The sequence below is a fragment of the Schistocerca gregaria genome, chromosome 2 (assembly GCF_023897955.1).
Source record: "Schistocerca gregaria isolate iqSchGreg1 chromosome 2, iqSchGreg1.2, whole genome shotgun sequence".
In the NCBI taxonomy this organism is placed as follows: Eukaryota; Metazoa; Arthropoda; class Insecta; order Orthoptera; family Acrididae; genus Schistocerca; species Schistocerca gregaria.
In genome coordinates this window covers 979,203,494-979,224,395 of record NC_064921.1, presented here as the reverse complement: position 1 = coordinate 979,224,395, position 20,902 = coordinate 979,203,494, and the positions used below count along the sequence as shown (strand labels likewise).

General features: G+C 45.7%; 1 protein-coding gene across 7 annotated transcripts in view; it reads left to right on the top strand.

The window, feature by feature from the left end:
• LOC126335458 (protein winged eye) overlaps positions 1–20,902 on the top strand; it is a 382,243-nt gene that overhangs the window by 210,124 nt on the left and 151,217 nt on the right. For 6 of the 7 annotated variants that reach the window (XM_049998751.1, XM_049998753.1, XM_049998757.1 and 3 more), the window contains exons 6-7: positions 2,684–2,842; positions 12,407–12,523. In XM_049998751.1, coding sequence (XP_049854708.1) covers positions 2,684–2,842; positions 12,407–12,523 — 276 coding nt within the window. The remainder of the gene's footprint in view (positions 1–2,683; positions 2,843–12,406; positions 12,524–20,902) is intronic. The other variant, XM_049998752.1, reaches the window with a different exon arrangement.

Genomic DNA, 20,902 nt, shown 5'->3' with positions numbered 1-20,902 from the left:
TTCCTTCCGTCTACAAAGGGAAATTTTGAGCTTGTGGGAGAGATGAATGTCTGATGGAGCCAAAGCAGGCAAATAAGCCGGCTGTGCCAACAGCTTGTATCTTAATTAATGTTTTTTTTGCCATGGCAACGACACTTGTGTCAGCGTGTCTTGTCTTGATGAAAGATGACTTTCCTCTTTACCGAATTTGGCCTTTTTTTTCGAACCTTTTGCTATAGTTGGGCCAGGAGGTTAGCGTAGCATTGGCCCTATAATTGTTTGACCAGTGGGAAGATATCTATAAGCAGAATCCCTTTTACATCCTAGATAACTGATGCCGTGACCTCTCCGGCCGATCATATTACCTTTGCTTTCTTTGGTGGTGGTGAATTAATATGTTCCCACTGTTTTGAATATTGCTTTGTGTCTGGGGTGTAGTAGTGGACTCAGGTTTCATCTGTGATCTCAAACCGGCGAAGATAATCTTTTTGGTTGCTCTGAAAACGAGTCAAATCTTGTTCAGACATTTCCATTCAGCTGCGTTTCTGATCCTGCGTTAAGAGTCTCGGAACCCACCTAACAGATAATTTCACTGTTAAAATGTGTGATGCCCGTTCAGATGACGTCCTTATAGCTTCATCAGTTTCTCGCACTTTCAGCCTGCGATCCCCCATGACCATTTAAGCACCTTTGCAATAATTTCTGGGGCAGTGGTTCATATCGGTCGACCGATACGCGGATCATCATCTAAGCTGTAGCGACTAAATTTAAACTCTTTTGTCCACTTGATAACAGTTGAATATGAAGGAGCAGAGTCCCCAGCGTGTTCTGAAGATCGGAATTCATTTCCTTTGCTTTCATACCTTTCTTTACAAAGTACTTAATCAGTGCTTCAATCTTTATTGCCTTCCACCTTCACAAATCACTACAAAAGAACCGCGTCACAGATCTCTACACAGAGTGCTGACGCGTTCGTATTTACTCATAATGGATGACCTATTGCAGGAGTGGCCGAGCGGTTCTAGGCGCTACAGTCTGGAACCGCGCGACCGCTACGGTCGCAGGTTCGAATCCTGCCTCGGGCATGGCTGTATGTGATGTCCTTATGTTAGTCAGGTTTAAGTAGTTCTGAGTTCTAGAGGACTGATGACCTCAGATGTTAAGTCCCATAGTGCTCAGAGCCATTTGAACACCAAAAATAGAAGGGTTGTTTATAACAGTATCCAATATATGTTTTCGTTACTGAAATCAATTAACTTTGACCGCCAGAGTTGTATATTTCCGAACTTGGCGAGCTTTTTGAAACAGGGTGACAGATTTGGGGAGCGTTGAGGTGGTACAAGCGATGAGGTGCACTGCCTGGCAGTATATACAAGTCTGCAGCAATACGATGTGAGTGTGTTTCAGTATGTATTGAGACAGCAGAGTCAGCATCTCCAACCGTCCACTAGCGGTGCCACTGTATCGTTTTACACTCTGAGAAGCTTTAAGTACTTGGACATAAAGGAGTTGAGCAATAACTGAAACATTTCGAAAGCCTTCCTGTGTATTGACGAAAGAAGATAACTGTGGAAGCGAGTCGCGAGAGTAGCTAATGAGAGGCACTCTTCCTACACGGGACGACAGATTTACAGTTTCTTTTCAGTCTGTGGGTCACACTCAAGAACAGACTGAATTCTGTACATCAAATTTATGTGCTAGAAGTATAGGTAAAAAGAACTACAAAAACGCATAAAGCAACAGCTAAAAGTAAACATTTCCGGCTATATGTGCATGAAAGACGCACCACGTCTTCGTCAGTGTTGGACACGGGGCAGGGCCGTCAGCAGAGTAAGTGGTCCATGTTCTGCAGTTCTCAACAATCGCAGTTGGTACTGACGACTCGAAAATTCCATTTTTGGAGATTACATCTGGATTTTCTGACTCCACAGCGTACACGACTGACAGACTATTAGTAACCAGGGGAGAGATTTCAGATCGTTGCCATCAATAAACATCGTTTACTACTTGTGCTTTCTACATTTCCGTTCTTACTTCGAATCGAGTCATTTGCAACACGTTGCTGGTTTTCATGAGTCCCCAGTCTCTGGACGACTGGCATATAACATGTAAAGGATGGCTAGGCTTGATGACTGTGTTTGTTCTTTCCGCCCTGGCAGACACTTCACGGTGGGTAACTAAGGAGCAGAACCTGCCAGATGATATAGCTTGGCAAGGGTGAAGGCGTGAGGCATCCAATAATAAACGTGCACGTCCCATTTTGTGCCTAGTTTGCTTAATTGCTTTTACTCGTAGACCAGCTAATGTTAATAAAGTAAGAATGTGCAAAAGTGTGCAAATATCATGAGGTTTAACTTTTCTCAAATTTTATGAAGAAATAATATTATTACGGCTGAGTTGCCAGCTTGGAGGTGTTCAACTGGATAACACGCTGTTATCATAAAGCGAATATTGATCTTTGTTGATTACGTAGGCACTATGAAGACCTGATTTATTCATTGACAGCTACCGTATGCAGCACTTGTATGACTTGGTTCAGAAGATGTTAAACCACTGCACAGTCATCTTATCGTGGCGTCTGCACAGCAGTTCAAGTGAACTATTCATAATTCGCTTTCTGGCGCGAATGCGGAAAGCGTGGGAGTGCGAGAGAGCAGTGGGGGAGCGCCGAGTGCCGAGCTGTGAGTGTCGCGTCGTGTTTCAGCAGCGTCCGCGGCGGCCAGCATTCCAGTGGGCATCGCCGTGGCGCGCCAGCGGCAGCAGCACGAGCTCAAGGCCATCGCCGCCCCCGCGCCGCCCCCACAGCAGGCCGCCGCGCCCGCCCCCGCGCCTCCGGACCAGGCCAGCGCGCTCTCCGCCATGGGTGAGTGTCTCGCAAAGCGCCCCGGCGACAGCGTCGCAAACGCCCGCAGCCGCGTCTGCCGTCTGCCAGCTCGAATGAGGCGAGAGAGTGAACGTCCTTAGCGCTGAAAACGACCTCTAATGACAAAAGTGCTCGTCTGTTCTCCATTTGAGAGATGCTGTCTGCTGACGCGGACAGCGAATGCACCAAGTTTTAAGAAGGAGTATAACGCGCGGGGCTCCAACAGCGACAAGATTCACGAAGAAGGACGTCAGAGCTTCGAGTCCCGTCGGTATAAAGGTCAAGAGCGATGGGGCGCTAGCTCCACTGGACAAGGCTCGAGAGAATTAACCGTAGTGGCTTTTGTGAAAGGAACTATCAGAGCATTCGCTCGAAGTGCGATAGCGTGCTGAAAAGTAATGTCTCCGAATATTTTACGTGAAAATCCTTAAAACCTCCTTAAACAAAACAAACGTTATTAACACTCTACATCTTTATTCTTCATTTCTACAAATTTCTCAACGTAGACACCTTGGTGACGAACGCATTCCTCGGAACGAGAGATAAATTGCTGACATCGTCAATGTACAGTGTTTTTGTTGGAAGAGCCACAACCTCACCTCTGCCTACACCGCTTCAGCATTATCAAAATGAAGTCTTCGAAAATGCTCTTAAAGTTTTGGAAACAGATGAAAATCGGATGGGGTCCAGTTGGGACTGAATGGAAGATGATGGATGGCAGTGACCGTAAGGTGTCGGACTGTTGCAAATGTCGCAGCTCTCGTGTGTGGTCTGGCATATTTATGCTGTAGCAGGGGGTCCTCAAAGTGTGGACGAACTCTTCGAATTCGAAGCTCTGCACGCTGCTTCTCACGTACCGCCAAAGTTACGTTACACGTTGTCCTGTAACATGCTACAATTCTGAGCCATCCAGCGGTAGAGGGCTGCAAGTATGTGAGTAAGTAGAACAGAAATGGAGAATGTTAATAACGTTTGTTTTATTTAAAGAGCTTAGAGAGTTTTCACATAAAAAATGCGGGGGCATTACCTTTCAGCACGCCGTCGTGTTTAGGAAACCACGAAATAGTTCAATCTGGTCAACATACACAGAAACTCTACTCGACAAGGATGGAGAGAGACGTCCGCCGTGGCTTCCTTGAAGGAATCATTCCAGCATTTGGTCAAAGTATATAGGAAAGCCATGGAATACCTCAATCTAGATGTGGGTACACCCCTTAAAATTCTATTAGTTCTAATTTTTTTAGAAGAATCATTACTTAAAATATGTGTGCATTTTACAGAACTGCGCAGAAGGACCCACTGCCGAAACGTATTTGGATGTTAAGAAGAACGATGTTTCCATAATAAGCAGACGTGAATTTCCATAAAATAGAGCTTCAATGATTACAGCGACCTAAGCTCTTTAATAGTATAAGGAAAGCGAATTAACCTCTGACATCAAACAGTAGTCGAGGTCGCTAGCACACCCTTCTCCAGCGGCACTCGAGTTCTTTGATAGTCTGTTCGAATCCTGGTGGTGGAAGAAATTTTCCCCACCAGTATTTGGCCAGACTCTAGGTGCGCCCCTTAGCTGTCGTGCGGTTGGCATCCCGCAACACACTGGCTAATTGTACTTGCGCGATCACTGCAAACAAGACGCCGGCCGCTGTGGCTGAGCGGTTCTAGGCGCTCCAGTCTGGAACCGCGCGACCGCTACTGTCCCAGGTTCGAATTATGCCTCGGCCATAGATGTGTGCGATGTCCTTAGATTAGATTTAAGTAGTTCTAAGTTCTGGGGGACTGATGACCTCAGATGTTAAGACCAATAGTGCTTAGAGCCATTTGAACCATTTGCAAACAAGACGTTCGTGCTCACGTGCAGGTAGGCAGTCCCCATCTTAAATTTCCATCATTACTTCAAATAAGACAATGGGACCGACCCGATGTAAACGTCCACCCATCTTGATATATTTCCAATATTACGCCTGGTAAACCACCACTGGTCTGGTCAGGGCACCGAACCGGAAACAATGCAGATGGTCCTACGCAGACCGTGCGCAGGTAGAATCAGTTGTTCTCTGTCGCTGATCAAAGAAAAAATTAGTAGTAAGAAGAAAGACCAAGATCACGACGCGCTGCAATGTCACTGCTCGACTCTTCTCACCTGTTTCCATTCTAATTTAACAGGGTAAGTTTCCGCTTTTTAGTTAACACTAAGAAATTAATAATGCGTTCGAGATGTAATTGAAATAATGAGTAAAAAGGTAGCCATTTCATTCGGACTGAGAGCTTTATATCTTTTTTTTGAGCGGTCTGCAGTGTTTTGTTGAGAGGGACAATGGGCGTCGCAGACAATGGCGATAGGGGAAGCTGACCGGCATACTCGCTAGGGAGCGGCCAATGCGCGCCACTCTTCAACCAGCCGGGGTTTCCGTATTGTTCCAGTCGCCTGGCGACTCTCACCAGGCCTGCTAAAAATTGGGATACGCTCTTCGTCGGAGACATCCAATTAAATTAAACCCGCGATCGACAATAGCAGTTAATATCAATTCATCGAACAAAAACTCATTCTTATACCCAAGCAGGATATATTCTACGGGCAGTGCATCAGGCTGCAGAAATATAAAGGTAGCTTATTGTTTCTGAACAAAATTACAATAGTCAACAGCTGAGCCGACTGGTACGGCCTTCAGATACAGACTTCACTGACACTGTAGCCAGTGGACTTCTTCGCAAATTTTGACGAAGTTGCAAGAGACTACAAATCGAACTTCGTCTGATAACAAGACTGAATCAGTGAGCGAGATGAAACCGTGATGAAGACACTGCTGCAGTACTCCAGGGATAGCGGCTTCTCTAGGGAATGGCAGCCAGGACGCGTGTCATTTCCCTGACGGCGCTGTTTTTTCACAGGCGAAGTGCATGAGGAAGAGGAAGGGGTAGGTCGAGATAGGCAGAAGAAGAAGAAGATGGGAAGAAGCTGAAGGGCACTAAAATGAGAATGGAGATGGGGAGGAGATGAACGGAAGGAAACTATGAGGATATTAATGTTGGAACGTGTTCTGCTACAGTTTCATAAGACTTCGCACCGGGTGGGAAGGGCTTGTTTATTACTACTAGTCGGCGCAATTCTTGTTATGCCATGCCGGCCGACGTGGCGAAAGCGTAAAGAGTATATATGGTGTCCCAAAAAACACCAACAACTTTACCAAAGTGTTGCATACACCAAAAGAAGAAAAGAAATATAGTAACGAAGGATTCTAAAGCTCATACCTTAAGATATACGAGAACTAGTTCATCTTTGATACTATGAAACATCTCCTCTACTGCAAGATCTTTGGTTTTCATATTTTGGGAGGAGGTAGCGTGGACCAAAATTGCGGTGTCGGCCGCCATTCGGTCGGCAGCACTTCCAAATATGGGTGCAACATGAGGGCGCCGCCACGAAGCATCTCCTCTGCTGAGTCCCTGCAGCGGCTGTACCTAAGTTCCAACATTCACACACTGACCCCATTTTGTGTGCTTACCAGTTGAATAACATTTACAGATTTCCATAATGTCCAGGACTCGTGATCAACTGAAACTTATTGTGTTGAAGATTGATTAGTAAATCTGCGGTATCTGCATATGTTTCAGCATTCAAAGCTACTGTCAGTAACTGACGCTACAACTATAGCAACAAAGTTATGTGTTGTTTTTACTGTTTGATATTAGACGTAGAATAAATAGGGAGATGAAGCAACGAAGAGGTAAATGGAGGACGAAAAAAAAATGGTTCAAATGGCTCTGAGCACTATGCGACTCAACATCTGTGGTCATCAGTCGCCTAGAACTTAGAACTAATTAAACCTAACTAACCTAAGGACATCACACACATCCATGCCCGAGGCAGGATTCGAACCTGCGACCGTAGCAGTCGCGCGGTTCCGGACTGAGCGCCTAGAACCGCGAGACCACCGTAAATGGAGGACGAGAAACGGCGTTATTGTTAGGGTAAAGTGACAAGAAGGTACGCCTAATCCTGTCCTCGCTCTCAGATCTGTTTTGGCTGAGTTTGGATTATTTAGGTTTGAAACAGCCTGAGCAGCAAACCATTGACATCAGTCGTTGTTCAACCATTGTCTTTAATGATGGCAGCAGATGGGAGGTAAGTAGGTACGTCATGTAAATGATCTCATGTTTGCTGCAGCCACACATTAATCTGTCAGCTGAAGCAGTATTCTATGCTCGTGAAAACGCGTACATGAACATTAGATCTAATGACTCCAGTAATACGTAGAGGGCCTGATGACGCCGCGATTACCAAGTTCTAAAACGAGGCTGCGATAGTTACACGCTAGAGTACGTCTACGGATATTACTACCGCCAGAAAGATATCAAACACTTAAACTAATAGCTACCTATACTTGAAATGACTTAATCGCCGTGGTAGAGTCGTCTTTTTCGTTGTTGCTACACAGGAGGATTCCGGTGCGCAGTACATTTGCGTAATCGACAGACACTCAGTACGTGCAAAGTCCAAAGTTCCAATGGTGAGACGCTGGAGAGACGGTGACCAGCTACCGATGCCCTAGCTCCTGGATAAGGGCGGACACTACAGCTTTATAATCAGGGATGGACACAGCAATCAGTCGCATATAAATCTGAGTTTTATTGCAGGTGTAGCTAGAGTCCAGCTACACTACAGCCATCGTCAGTGTACTAATGATAGCTACAGACCTACTGTAGCTCAAATCTTGCCAGATCTGCAGTACAGATTTATGTAAGACTGACTGTTGTGTTCACACTTGATTATAACACTTTCACAGTCGCGGAGAACAACAGTTCTTGATGGAATCCAACCACTACAGCTTTGCTTTCATGGAATATAATTAGTAACTACGGTTCGCAGACTACACCGAACCCACTGACTTCGTGAAACACCTGAGTCACAACCAGTGTTTAAGACCACATTACTTTCGCATACTGTAGTTCATTCAAAACGGACACGAAAAGATCGTGCAATTGCATTTTCCATCGCTACCTGACAGAGCACGATAATAATGTTGAAAAGGAAAAAGAAAATTTCTAATTTTCTGAAAAAATTTGCAGAATATTAGGAAGTGTTTTCCTTTTTGATATTGCAGTAATGGATTTCCATGTACACAGGCCTTCACAGCAGCAGAGAGCACGAATCAGGGTGCTTTCCATATATTGAATTCATCTTAAGTAAAAAACATCTAGAACGGAAAATTTTAAGCGAGGCAAATAGATGTACTAAGGCTACATGTATTACAGGATTGTGCAGTTATAATCTCAAAGAAAGAAAGAATCTGGGGGACTACTTCATAAGATCAGATTTGGTATGGCCGTTGCTAACATCAAGGTAGTCAGTCCTGAGCTAATAACGGAAAGGTAAGTGTGGTGAAGCAGTGTGATGTGAAATGTACGGCAACACAACAAATATAGTTCACAAGACAAACTTTACTTGCAACTACCACTTACTTTTCAGCAGCTACTTTCTCTATAGGCCGGCCGGAGTGTCCGTGCGGTTCTAGGGGCTACAGTCTGGAGCAGAGCGACCGCTATGGTCGCAGGTTCGAATCCTGCCTCGGGCATGGATGTGTGTGATGCCCTTAGGTTAGTTAGGCTTAATTGTTTCTAAGTTCTAGGCGACGGATGACCTCAGAAATTAAGGCACATAGTGCTCAGAGCCATTCTCTATAGGAAAAAACTCATGGCTCTTAACTGAAGATAAGCAGATGGGGACTTCAGAACGCTACGGAAACTACACACGGTGTTCGAAGTTGTAACGCCATTCTCCTCTTTAGGTGAGCGCGGAAATGGTTTGCTCATCAAGGGGACAAGACGTGATTCCTCCAACCTACGTTTCCGGCGACGGGATAACGAATCACAGTCATCAATTTTTACACCATGTATGGACTACAGAACTCTTGATCCATCTTTACTGACCTGCAGCTGCATACACACTTCGCAAGTACTGTACAGTACATGGCTTTGGGTATCTTGTATCACAACCAGTCGCCAGTTTCCAACTGCAGGGGAAAGGAATTTTTGTTTGCCGTCCAAAACGGGCTGTGGCCGAAAGCATCATGGCTGGCTTACAGGCTGAATAATTTTCCCACAACGGTCGGTGTCTCCAACATTGGTTGCAGTAAGCCTTCTAAAAGAGATGCACGTTACAGAAGCGCTACTATCAGGAGCAGGAAATGGCCAATGAGAAGGCCTACATTCTGCTCCTGATTCTGATTGGCTGAAAGGTCTATACGTTAAATAATTTCGTGGAGCAGCCTGGAGCTCATGAAACCGGAGAATCAGTCGGCAGTGCTCATGGGCTTGACGTGGCAAGTCATGAGTCGCCTGGGGCAGTGTTTGTGTTTTTATGTGCTCCTCATTTCGGAAGTCTGGAGATCCTTCGAGATCAACGAGGATACGCTTCCGGGGACAGAAACCCTACAGAGCATTTGGAAGCGTTTTCCCGAAAGCGGGCTGGAAAGCATCATAGGCATTTTTCTTCTTTCCTTGGAGTGAGTGGCGGACTAGTGAGCGTGTACTTGTTGGGTAGAAACAGGCCCCAGAGCAGACCATGGGACCATTAGTTAGCTGGGAGTGGTGGTGTATAAAAGTGATGGACTTGACTAGGATTAATTCGTGCCAATAAATTTCGTTTCCGTGCATATCTTAGAGTGATGTTTTTGTCTGATTTTGTCTGTTGATTTTAAACTGTATTACTGTGTTGTTGTTTTTGTGATAATTATCGGCGATAACTGCTAACAGCCTGATGGGGGTGGTATACGGAACTGTTAGCGCTGTAGACATCTCAGTCCAGTGGACGCATGGTCGAACCTTCGTGAATGTCGTTAGGTAGCTACAAGGCTTTCCATTACAGACTTCGGAGTTGTGAGGAGGTTAAACCTGTCTCGAGAGTCAGGAGTGAGGCTGGTGATCCTTATTCAGAGTGACTGACAACGTAACAGGGCACAGACTTAATCCAGACCCGCCAAGCGTAACAGAGCAGCGACTTAATTCTGAGCCGCTAATAAGTTTCCAACAACTCTGCGGAGCAGCGCGTCGCGTAGTTCTCGTCTAGCGAGCCGCACATCGCCTAGAAGGTGGATTTTGGCAGAGACAGCGAATGTGTTTCCGCGCAACGTCACAGAAGCTCCGAGGTAAGTACGAAAGGAATGTTTCACAGTGAAGGGCGAATCATTGCGTGTGTACTTCTGTAAGAGTACGACAACTGAAGAAAACTCGAAGCCAAGATCGCTGAAAAAGCGTTTTATTGGATGACCGGTTTCTACAGAACTACTCTCGTCATCGAATCCGGTCGTCCAATAAAATGCTTTTTTAGCGATCTTGGCTTGTCGAGTTTTCTTCAGTTATTATAGGCCCTACTTTGCAGATCGGCCTCGAACTGACAATGTCAGGAATATAATGTATGAGTCTTAATGGTGCCTGCAGACATCAGCTAGTACTAATGGCGCCTACAGACGTCACCCTAATGGTGCCTGCAGACGTCACATCCGCATTGTAAGCAAGAAAAGGACGAGGAAATTGTTTCATTGACAATTTTTTTGTAGAAGCGAAACGTGTATACCGACGAAAAAACTCGTTTCAGTGGTAGATGCGTATACAGCACCATTATCAATAAACAGGAGCTACTGGTACCAAACACATGGAAAATGACAATTTCACCGATATTAGCCTGTTTCTGAAAGATCTGTGCACTCTGTACGGGAGACCATTTAATATATTTACGTTCCTAGTCTTCGACGCCAGGAGCGCAAGCGAACTATCTTGCCTGTTCGTAAACGATGGCTCAAATGGCTCTGAGCACTATGGGACTTAACATCTGATGTCACCAGCCCCCTAGAGTTTAGAACTACTGAAATCTAACTAACCTAAGGACATCACACACATCCATGCCCGAGGCAGGATTCGAACCTGCGACCGAAGCGGTCGTGCGGTTCCAGACTGAAGCGCCTAGAACCGCTCGGTCACAACGGCCGGCTCGTAAACGATGTCCCGCTTCAGCTTCGAAACACCGCCGAGTATTCGACACGTCGAGAAAATTTCAAGATTTAACTCAGTAATAGCTCTAATACTGACGGTAACGGCATTCGTGAAAATGTCTTCAGAATTGTATTTACTGCAGCGTTCTAAACGGGTCGCTGCCTCATTCCTATTGAGCGCATTCTTCTCTGCAATCCAGAGTAGCCGCGAATAAGCGCCTCCTCCAACTTTTCGATGCTTTGCGATCTTCATCTACATGTAGTCTAATGTCACCTACCAACCCTCCATTCCGTCATCACCTCAGTCTTTCCATATCCCTAGCAATGCAACTAAGCACCAGTGCTTTTTTCAAGGTCCGCTCGGTCGCAAAGTGGAAACCACAACGAAAATCAAAAAAATAGATTTGCTGCATTTAGCTAAATCCTCCAGCTACTTCTCTACATAGGCGCCGCTCCGATTTCAAGCATCTGTCCCAGCGAGGTACTAACTTTCCAAAAGGGCCTATCCTCGTCATAGGACGAAGCCGCCCGTTCTTTCCGCCAATTCTCTACGCTGGCCTGCCGGTCGTTGGCTGTGGAAAAATGCTGTCCTTATAACAGTAATGAGGTGAAAACCAAATGGAGCCAAGCCCGGGCTGTATGGTAGGCGATCGAACACTTCCCATCGAAAACGGAGATCTCTGCTGCAGCTGCAGTGTGTGGCCCAAGGCCGTCATGAGGGACAGTAGTGCATCTTCGCTAGATCCACTCGCTGAACAAGACCATCAGGTGACATTCGAATTCTTCCAACGCATGAAAGTTACGTTACGTGGGCTGCATGAAATCAGCCGGAACCCCTCAGAATGAAGGAATTCAATGACAGCAGGCACTTCATACTTGAGGGGGGAGACTCTATTGTCCTAGGCAACCTTACGTGCTCACAAATGATAAGTGCGACGTGATGCGATCGACGGGGATACAAGAGACACAACAAAGTCTGCATGCATCGAAGGAGATATCTTTCACTAATCTCGCTCCTTGGGTTAAGGTCACGATAAACTTCCAGAAGAGTAACTCTTCAGTTCTTGATTTCTTTTTGGACGGTCAGTGGCGTTGCAGACGCCATGATATGAGGAGCTCTCAAGTTGTTCACCAAGTGAAACCCTGCACTGTCGCTCTGATATTCCCCGAAACGCGCTTCGTAGTTGTGTAGGCCTACTTATCAGAAGGGAATGTCAAAGGTTCAGACGACTCTGTATTCGTTGTATGTTTTATTATCCTGAGCAATTATTTTTCCAGAAAACAGTACAGGCGCAACCGAAATTCTCTTACAAATATAGCAATCCCCGGCTGAAGATTGCCTTATTGCGACATTCACTTGCTTGATAGCAGCCCCAAATAACAGGAGTATCCCAGTCTTTTTGCAATTTCCAAAACTGCATACAGTCGTCTGACATCAAAACTATGACGTATTTTCTGTGTGGACGCTTGCGGCAGCCAGCAGTGTAGTTACGCGGCTGCGAACTAACGCCCGACGTTGCAGCAGCGTGGCGCCGTTTACTGAGCAGCCTTCTCCATCTTGGTGGTGTTTCAGCGGCCGTGCTGCAAGCCCCGCCTTGCGACGACCGGACGGCCAATGGCGTGGCGCCGTGGGCGGCGGCAGCGCCGCACGGCTCCACCCTGACCCCGCCCTCGCTGTGGCAGTACCCAGGTAAGAAATGGCCGCCACGCCGCGCCGCGCAGCGCCGCACGCGCCCGATACTTATCGGCCGGCCTGCGTATCTCCAGCCGGTTCTGCCGCCGCTGATAACTCTGCCCACTGGAAAAACTTGCCGTTTCTCTCCCGCGCAACCAGTCCCACGACGGAATACTTCCTACTCCATTATTTTAGTGCCGAAAGTTGCGTTACCGCTCTAACTAGTCGCATTTTGCGTCACGTCTTGCGCTCCGCAAACCTGCTCCGCCGACTTCGTTTCCTGATCGTTAATCACAGTTCCTAGCATCAGCAAAAACTGACTCCGTCCATTTATCACTCTGGTATCGTAACACATGAGCATCAGATGTTTTCTTATGCCATCTACTCATCAGCACTTGCCAATCACGTCATTTCCTACCACATGTCGCCACATAAGCGTAGGGAAAAAATTGGAAAACCATCAGCGTAAAACATAATGTGTATCATGTTCGGTATAATATAGAGACATCATTCGTATTAAATACAAGGCGCATCTGGAAAAGTGGTGTATCAATACCGTAAAATTAGGTTAATGCATAAGTTCGTAGCGTTTTTGCTTTGCATATTGGTAATCGGGTCGCTATAGGTTTATTTATCGATTGTCATTTTTTATTTCACTGTCGCAATTTGAGTTTACATATTGTCACTTTGTCATTTGGAGATAATGAGTGGAGCTGTGGACGCTAGAAAATGGTGAGTCAAGTGGAGAAATCGGAACATTTCCGACATATTCTTCTGTTTGAATCTTATAGGGGGGGTGATGAAGGCAGCAAGAAACACTTGCGCCGTATATAGTGATAATGCCACTGGCCAGAGAATGGCAAGAAAATGGTTTTCCAGCATTAAGGGGGATCGGTTTTGACCTACTGACTCTCCACATTCGGGAAGACCTTCGAGGTTTGAAGATCGTTTAAACGCATTAGTCCAGAATGACCCACGTCATTGTAGATCTACTCGAGAACTGGCACATGTGGTGAACTGTGGTGATTCCACCATCGTGCGACATTTGCATGCAATGAGGAAGGCTCAAAAATCGAGTGTGTAGGTACCGCCTCCTCTACGGCAGAATCACAAAAATCAGCCGGTGATCATGTTTGCATCTCTGCTTACTCATCATCAATTGGCTAGCGAACAATACCAACCACTGCTATCCTCTACCGTTACTGGTGTCTGCATGCTAACATAAGGATAAGAACGGATTGGTTGAGCCTAAGCAAAGCAGCATCCAATGTTCTGCACCTGGTGGAAGAGCGACGGTATGGCGTACAACGAAATGCTTCCCCGAATGTAACCACCACTACTGACATTTACTGTCAACGACTGAGACGTCTTGTAGACGAAATACAAGAACAACGGCAGGGAAGACTGCGTGAAGTGACACTACTCCCACGATACCGGCCACCTGTATTCTGAAAGACGGGCAAAAAGCCTATACAGGACTCGGGGGGAAGTCATTCCGCACCCATCTTATTCACCTGTCCTTGCGCCCTCAGATTTTTACCTTTTCCGCTCTCTATCGATTAATTTTCAGGGAACTTCCTTTCCTGGTGAAAATCTGCCCCGAACATGGCTCGACGAGTTCTTCGGCTCAAAGCCACGTGATTCCTACAGTCGCGAAATCGAAAAGTTATCCCTTCGTTGGCAGACTGCCGTAAATAGTGAAGAAGAATATATTATTGACTAGTAAAATCTCCGTTACGAAGGGTCTATATGTCTTGTGTTTATTGAACGCATGGAGCAACACTACGAAGTTATGCACCACCTCAATACAAAGAAAAGACTTACGTAAAACCGTCCAGAAGTTAGAGGTTTGGCTCGGGGGATGACATTACACGCTTTGACGGGGACATATGTAACGTATTGTGCATAAATGGTCGGAAGTACCAGTTATTGGATGATTACCCGTTTGCCGAACAATCAGTGGAAGCAGTCACATCCATTAAATTGCTGGGACTACCTTTACGGAGTGATTTAACATGGAACGATCATATGAAACTAATCACAGGAAAGAAAGAGGCCACAACGAGAACCACTGGAAAAATCCTCTAGAAGTGTAGTCCAATCACGAATCATGTGGCTCACAAACCCCAAGTACTAACCAGTCAGCAACGAACTTTTACCGTACGTGTAGAAGTGATAGGGGAAATTGAGAAAATCCATGGAAGAGTAGCGCGTTTCGTCACAGAGTCGTTTAGAAAGCGCGGCAGCGTCAAGTAAATGCTCATCCAACTCAAGGACAGACGGTACAAGAGAGGCGCTGTGCAGCACGGTGTGAATTACTCTTGAAATTTCGAGCGCACTCGGTCCTAAAAGAGCGAGTCAGTCACGCGAAAACACAAACAAGGTAAAATTAGAGGGATTCGAGCTCATACGGAGCATTACCAATACTCGTTCTCCTCGTTCAACAGACACGAGTGGTACAGGAAGAAGGGGAGGGGTGGAGTGACTCTGGCACAAATTGTTTGTTGAATATTGGTGGAGATGCTGATTCTTACTCAAATCCTAAGCAGTTTCCATTGACAATGATCCACTTCATGCAACGTGTACAGAGTTTCTGGAAACTATTAACGGAAGCTTCTTTTGGAACTGCCCGAAATATTGGTATTACGCGACTTTGAACGTGAATCGAAATGTGATACAAGCAACCGTGGTTGTTGACAACCCTTCCCCCCAATTGAACTTCCATAGCACCAGGTCTCTTCTCCTGTAGTGGTGGTTCACAGAAAACATAGATCTCACTCAGATGAGTCAGAGAAGTCTCCGCCAGTTATTGTTAGTGGTCCTTTCTTTGCACCAATCGTATGCGGCGCAACTCAAGAACAGACTTGCCATTTGTCCCAATCTTTGTGAATGATGACGTTAAGACTGTTCTTACCAACCGTCAGTTCTCTCGATACAGTTTCATAAAACCAACAGTTTCACAAGGGTCTGAGCCACTGATACACACATTTTCTGTTCAAGACCAACCGTATTTCCAGCAAGGGGCAGAGACGTTGTCAAAAAAGACTTAGGAAGTCGAACCTCCGTCCTTCCAGCCAGACATACTTATATTCAGTATCACGGAAGAATGTCAGAGCGTATATTGGGTCCTGAATACTAAGATGTGTACCCAGAGCTATTTGTCGTGAAACCTCACAACTGTTTCGTCATCCACCGTGAGACTAGCAGAGTCTCACCGCCTATCTCACGTCCATGATACGCTCTTGCTCAAGACTCTGTTCCACACAACTGCTGCCACATAGCTTGCATTTATGCAGTGTTTTTTTCGCTATTTGTGACGAAACTGGATGTTTACGCAGTATGACAGGTCTTCATACTGAGGCAAACCGGCTACAGTTTAATGTCCTTGACGCTACGTAGCGATCCCCAACATGTCCGTTTCGCGCATGTGCATGCAGGCATTCTTAAAATACGTTGCTGTTGAGATACTCTTCTATTTACTGAACCTTTTAGACGTCAAACGGAATTTGCACAAACTTTATGATCATGATTGGGTGACGGTTTTACGTAGATTCCTCACAAATTTTTTCCCTCTGCTGAAGGTAAGTGTTGGTGTTCTAACTTGGGAGTGCCTAAGGCTAAGCACACATCCAGTGGAAAGTGACTGCCTGTGAAAGCTTCACTATGCGACGTCTCTTCATATCGAGGTAAGTGCAGACGAAAAGCCTTTCTTTTCGCCGTAGACGTCAAAGAATGTGAAAAGACTCTTGCGTCACAATGCGAAAGTAGACAATTGCGGTGCAGATAGCGTATAGCTGTGACTGGATTTGAATTGGCTCTCTCGAGCAGGATAGCGACTCAAACAATAAATATAGGACTTAGTTATAACAGGCACAGCCAAGTACGCAAATGCAAGGAAATAAAAGTTAGCCCGCATACAACCTGCTACGGCAGAGAGAGCTAAAATCCTACTCAGGAGGACGAAGCGTCTGTCATAACTGTCCACGACTCTCACCCCAAAAGATACACCGACGAACTTTCGGAAATAGCTTAGAACGATGAAAAAAGTGGTGGACAAAAATTGGAAACACGAAAAACACATTACTATTCTTAGTACGGCGTAGGAAAACTGCTGGCGTTCAAAACAGCTTCCTGTCGTCTCGGAATGAATACAGATCCTGTATGGTTTTCAAAGGCATTCTTATACCGTTCTTCCTACAAAATAGTGGCAAGAACAGGTGAAGGAAGGTAGAGATCACACACCCTTCCCTCCAAAGCAGACCACAAAGGTTGAAAAGTATTGAGATCTCGTAACTGTGGTGGTCAGGGCAGATTAGACAATTTATCCTGGTACCCACAAACAAATCCTGGACGCCGCAAGCTGTGTGACCAGAGGCCCTGTCCTCTTGGAACACAGCATTACCATTGGGTAACAAAAATTTTACCATGGGATGGACCTGATCAGCCAGAATGATCATATAGCCCTTGGCAGTAAAGCGGCCTTGAAGAGTAAGTATGGGGCCCACGGCATACCACGTAATTGCTGTCCAAATCATCACCTAACCCCCGCCATGTTTCTCTTTTGGCAGCAAACAGTCTGCATCGTAGGCTTGGGACAGCGTACTGCAGACGTAAATTTGGCCAGAAGACGGAAATAATGTGAAATAAGACTCATCCTATCATATGACATCCTTTCATTTCTTCGTAGTTAAAGTTTTATGGCTTCGGGACCATATTTTACTGTTACCAGCATTTGCTTCACTGATTAGTAATTTTGGAAAATCCAGTTCGCTCTCCAGTTTCCAGCTTACGGAGCTTCCTTCGTGTATTTTTGGTGCTAACAGGGTTCTGGAGGGCGACATTCGGTTCAGCAGTGACTTTTGCAGCGGTCACCCTATTTTTCGTCACACTCCTCTTCAACAACCATCTATCACGATCACTCAAACATACACTTCAATCCGTGTTGCAACTCAGTGGATGATAATTTTCCGATTTCCCTGTATGCGCTATAACCTTCGATACGATGTCTCGTGCAATACCAAACACTTCGCCTACCTTGGTTATGGAACCTACAATTTGCTCGCGTACGAATTCACTTACCTCCGACATACTGTACTCACAGCTACACAGAACAACCTGTTGACCACGACTGAAACTGGCAAAGCATTGAGGGCATTGCTCAGTGCCATTCGTGGTCAAATACGACAGAAGGGTTGGCTACTATCTACCTTTGTGTTCAAGCATACATTCCTCGCGGTGGTTCCACGTTTTTGTCCAACCCTTGTATGTCCCCTAAACTGCAGACCATCATAAGCTCAGTTTACCGCGCCCCGAAAGTCGGTTGTTATAGTCTCTAACGAAACACGTGGAACGAAAAGTTCACACTTAACGCGAATGATAGCTATTGTGGGAACGGATTTCAGATATAGCCACCGCCATCTGACCATGAACCGCAGATGCTGTGGTATCACATTCTCCTTGAAAAAATAAGGAAGATTTTAGCAGAACTTTTCGTAGACGATGCGGTCACTAGAGAGGAAGCAGAAGCTCGGGTTGGAAGAGGATGGGGGAGGAAATCGGCCGTGCCCTCCCAAAATAACAACACAATTGCCTTAGAGATTTTGGGAAGGCACGTGAAACATAAATTAGGGAGGCTAGACGGGGATTAAAAAGTCGCCCCCCCCCCCCCCCCCCCCCGAGAGGGCCTGGTCAGAGGCTCGCACTCGATGACGTTCACAGACTCATACTTTCGTGCTAGATTTAAAAACATAAAAAGAAGTAAAGGTGGAGAAGAGACGTGTTCAGTGCACGTTATCGTTCTCGATTTTGTCACTTCTCGCGTGTCACGAAAGGAGAATTCGGTGTGTGAGATGAGGCAGACTGTTGCGTGTTCCCGTAATCCGAGATGTGAAGCCGCGCGACGGAGAGCAGAGACCGCCGACGTGGAGGGAAGTAGCAGCCAGGTAAGAAGAAGCGCTATAATGTACGAGTATAATAAGCTGCGGCGGCAACCAGCCTTGTGGCAAACCTAACGCAGAGCCAGCTATCAGATTGTGAGTGGGCGAAGAGTCAGTGACAACACCTTCTACGAAAAGTCCTTCCATCATCGGCACTTTAGTCGGATAACGTCGTTCCCAGCCATTTAGCAACATCATCTACAAGTATGAACTAATCGCTGCCCATAATCATATTCGTTTGCGCCTTTTACACGATTCCCTCATTGTTACGTAAGAATATATTGCTAAAGACGAATTTTTAGCCAAGCCATTTTATCAGTTTTTAGTGATATGTGCAACTACAACACGTAGAACATGGAAAGACCGTCTGAGGAAGATATAGTTTCCAGCATGCTGTCAGTTAAAATAAATGCACCTTTCAGTACTGCTAACTAGCGCCGAACGTATGCTATTCTTCAGTACTCAATACATGCGAACACATCATCCTCCAAAGTAGTATAAAATGGGAATCATATGTCAAGCACTGTTACGGACGACCATGCAAGCGTAACTGTGCGTGGTACTTGCTTTTGTACTATTTACTAGGATGATCCACCCATATCCAAGCAGAAAGCGTCCTTTGCTCCTTTAGATTGCTCGCAAATGATGCGGTTGTCTAAAACAAAGTAGCAAAAGCCAGAGGACAGTATCGATTTGCACAACGACCTTCCCGAGGACTGAAGGTTATTGACGCTGACCATAGATAAATGTAGTCTACCTCCTCAGCTGGGTTGTCAGCGCTTCTGCCTGCCAGGCAGTGAGCCCGGGTCCGGTTCCTGGCCGGGTCGGAGATTTTCTCCGATCGGGGTCCTGCGTGTAGTGTCCTCCTCACCATTTGATCACTATCGACATGCAAGTCGCCCAATCAAGATCCACCTTAAGTGGAATGGCCACATGAAACAAATAGGAAAAGCTGATGCTAGACTAAGATTCGTAGGAAAAATATTAAAGAAATGTAGTCCATCTACGAAGGAATTGGCTTACAAAGCGCTTGTTCGATCGATTTTTGAATATTGTTCATCAACATGAGATCTTTACCAGACAGGACTGATAGAAGATATAGAGAAAATCCAACGAAAAGCGGCGCGTTTCGCCACGTGATGGTTTAGTCAGCGAGATTCTCAACCAAGTCCACTGACAGACATTAGCAGAGAGGCGTTGTGCATCAAGAAGAGGTTTACTATTGAAATTTCGAGAGAGCACTTTCCGGGAAGGGTCGGACAACACATGTAATGACCACGACGGAGAAATTCGAGAAAATACAGAGGCTTAGCGACAATCATGATTCCCTTTCTCCATCTGCGAGTGGAACAGGGTAGGCCGGACCAGTTGGTAGCACCAGAAGTACCCTCTGCCACACATCATTACGTGGCTCGCGAAGTGTTATATAGCTCTTGATATATAACGTGCACTTGAGGATGAGCACACGTTCGAAACTAGCTAGTAGTGCTAAAAAAAAAAGGACTGGTTGCAACTGACAGCGTGGTGGAAACGATGTAGCGTAGCCCTTCAAATGTATCAGTACTGTTATTGATCGTCACAAGAAGTCTGTCGAAAGACAATTTATTTGAAACTATGGTCGGCACTGGAAGAAATATGGAGACATGGAATTTGACTTTTTGTTCCTAAGTATCAGACCAGCTTTTTTTCGTCCGCAAAGACTGATCCCTTGAGCTATACCAATGAGGATAAAACAATTGAACAATTTCTCTTAGGTAACGCCTTTGTGCGGATGGAAATTAGCTTAAACGTTTTTCATGGCTGTAACAGGTTTGTATAATATGGTACAGTTCTAAAAACAATAAAAATGTATTACTAAAGAAATAGGAAGGACGGAAGATAAGGGTTTAAAGTATCGACGATGACGAGGTCATCAGAGACGGAGGATTAGCAACGGATAGGGTAAGAATGGGGAAGGAAATTGGCGGTGTTATTTCAAAGGAACCATTCCGGCATTTGGTTTAATCGGCTTAGAGAACCTATGAAGAACCTAATGGAGATTGGAATCCCTCCCTTCACGACTGTCATCTCTGTAGGGGTCTTATAACGTTGAAGATATGAAATTTTCTGGCCTATTACTAACGATTACAGTGATGCTACAGATGAAAAGAAGCTTCCTGTACCATCTCCGGATTGTAAATCGTTTCTGCATGCAATCAGGTTTTATTCTCTGCCAATGATACTGCGTGTCAGAGGATCAGTACTTCTGAGCATGCTTGGGAAAGCCAAGCCCTAATGTACCGCAACGCTGTCACCAGCACGGAGCACGATGAAACACGCAGATCAGTTGTTTCTCCGAGCCAAAAAAACGTGATCTGCGGTGGGGAGGTGATGATCAGCTGGAGAGAAGTAAGTCAAAGACGAGATGCAAGGTATCAGTGCCTAAGTGAGTTGCTACCCCCCTACTCCCAGGAACGCA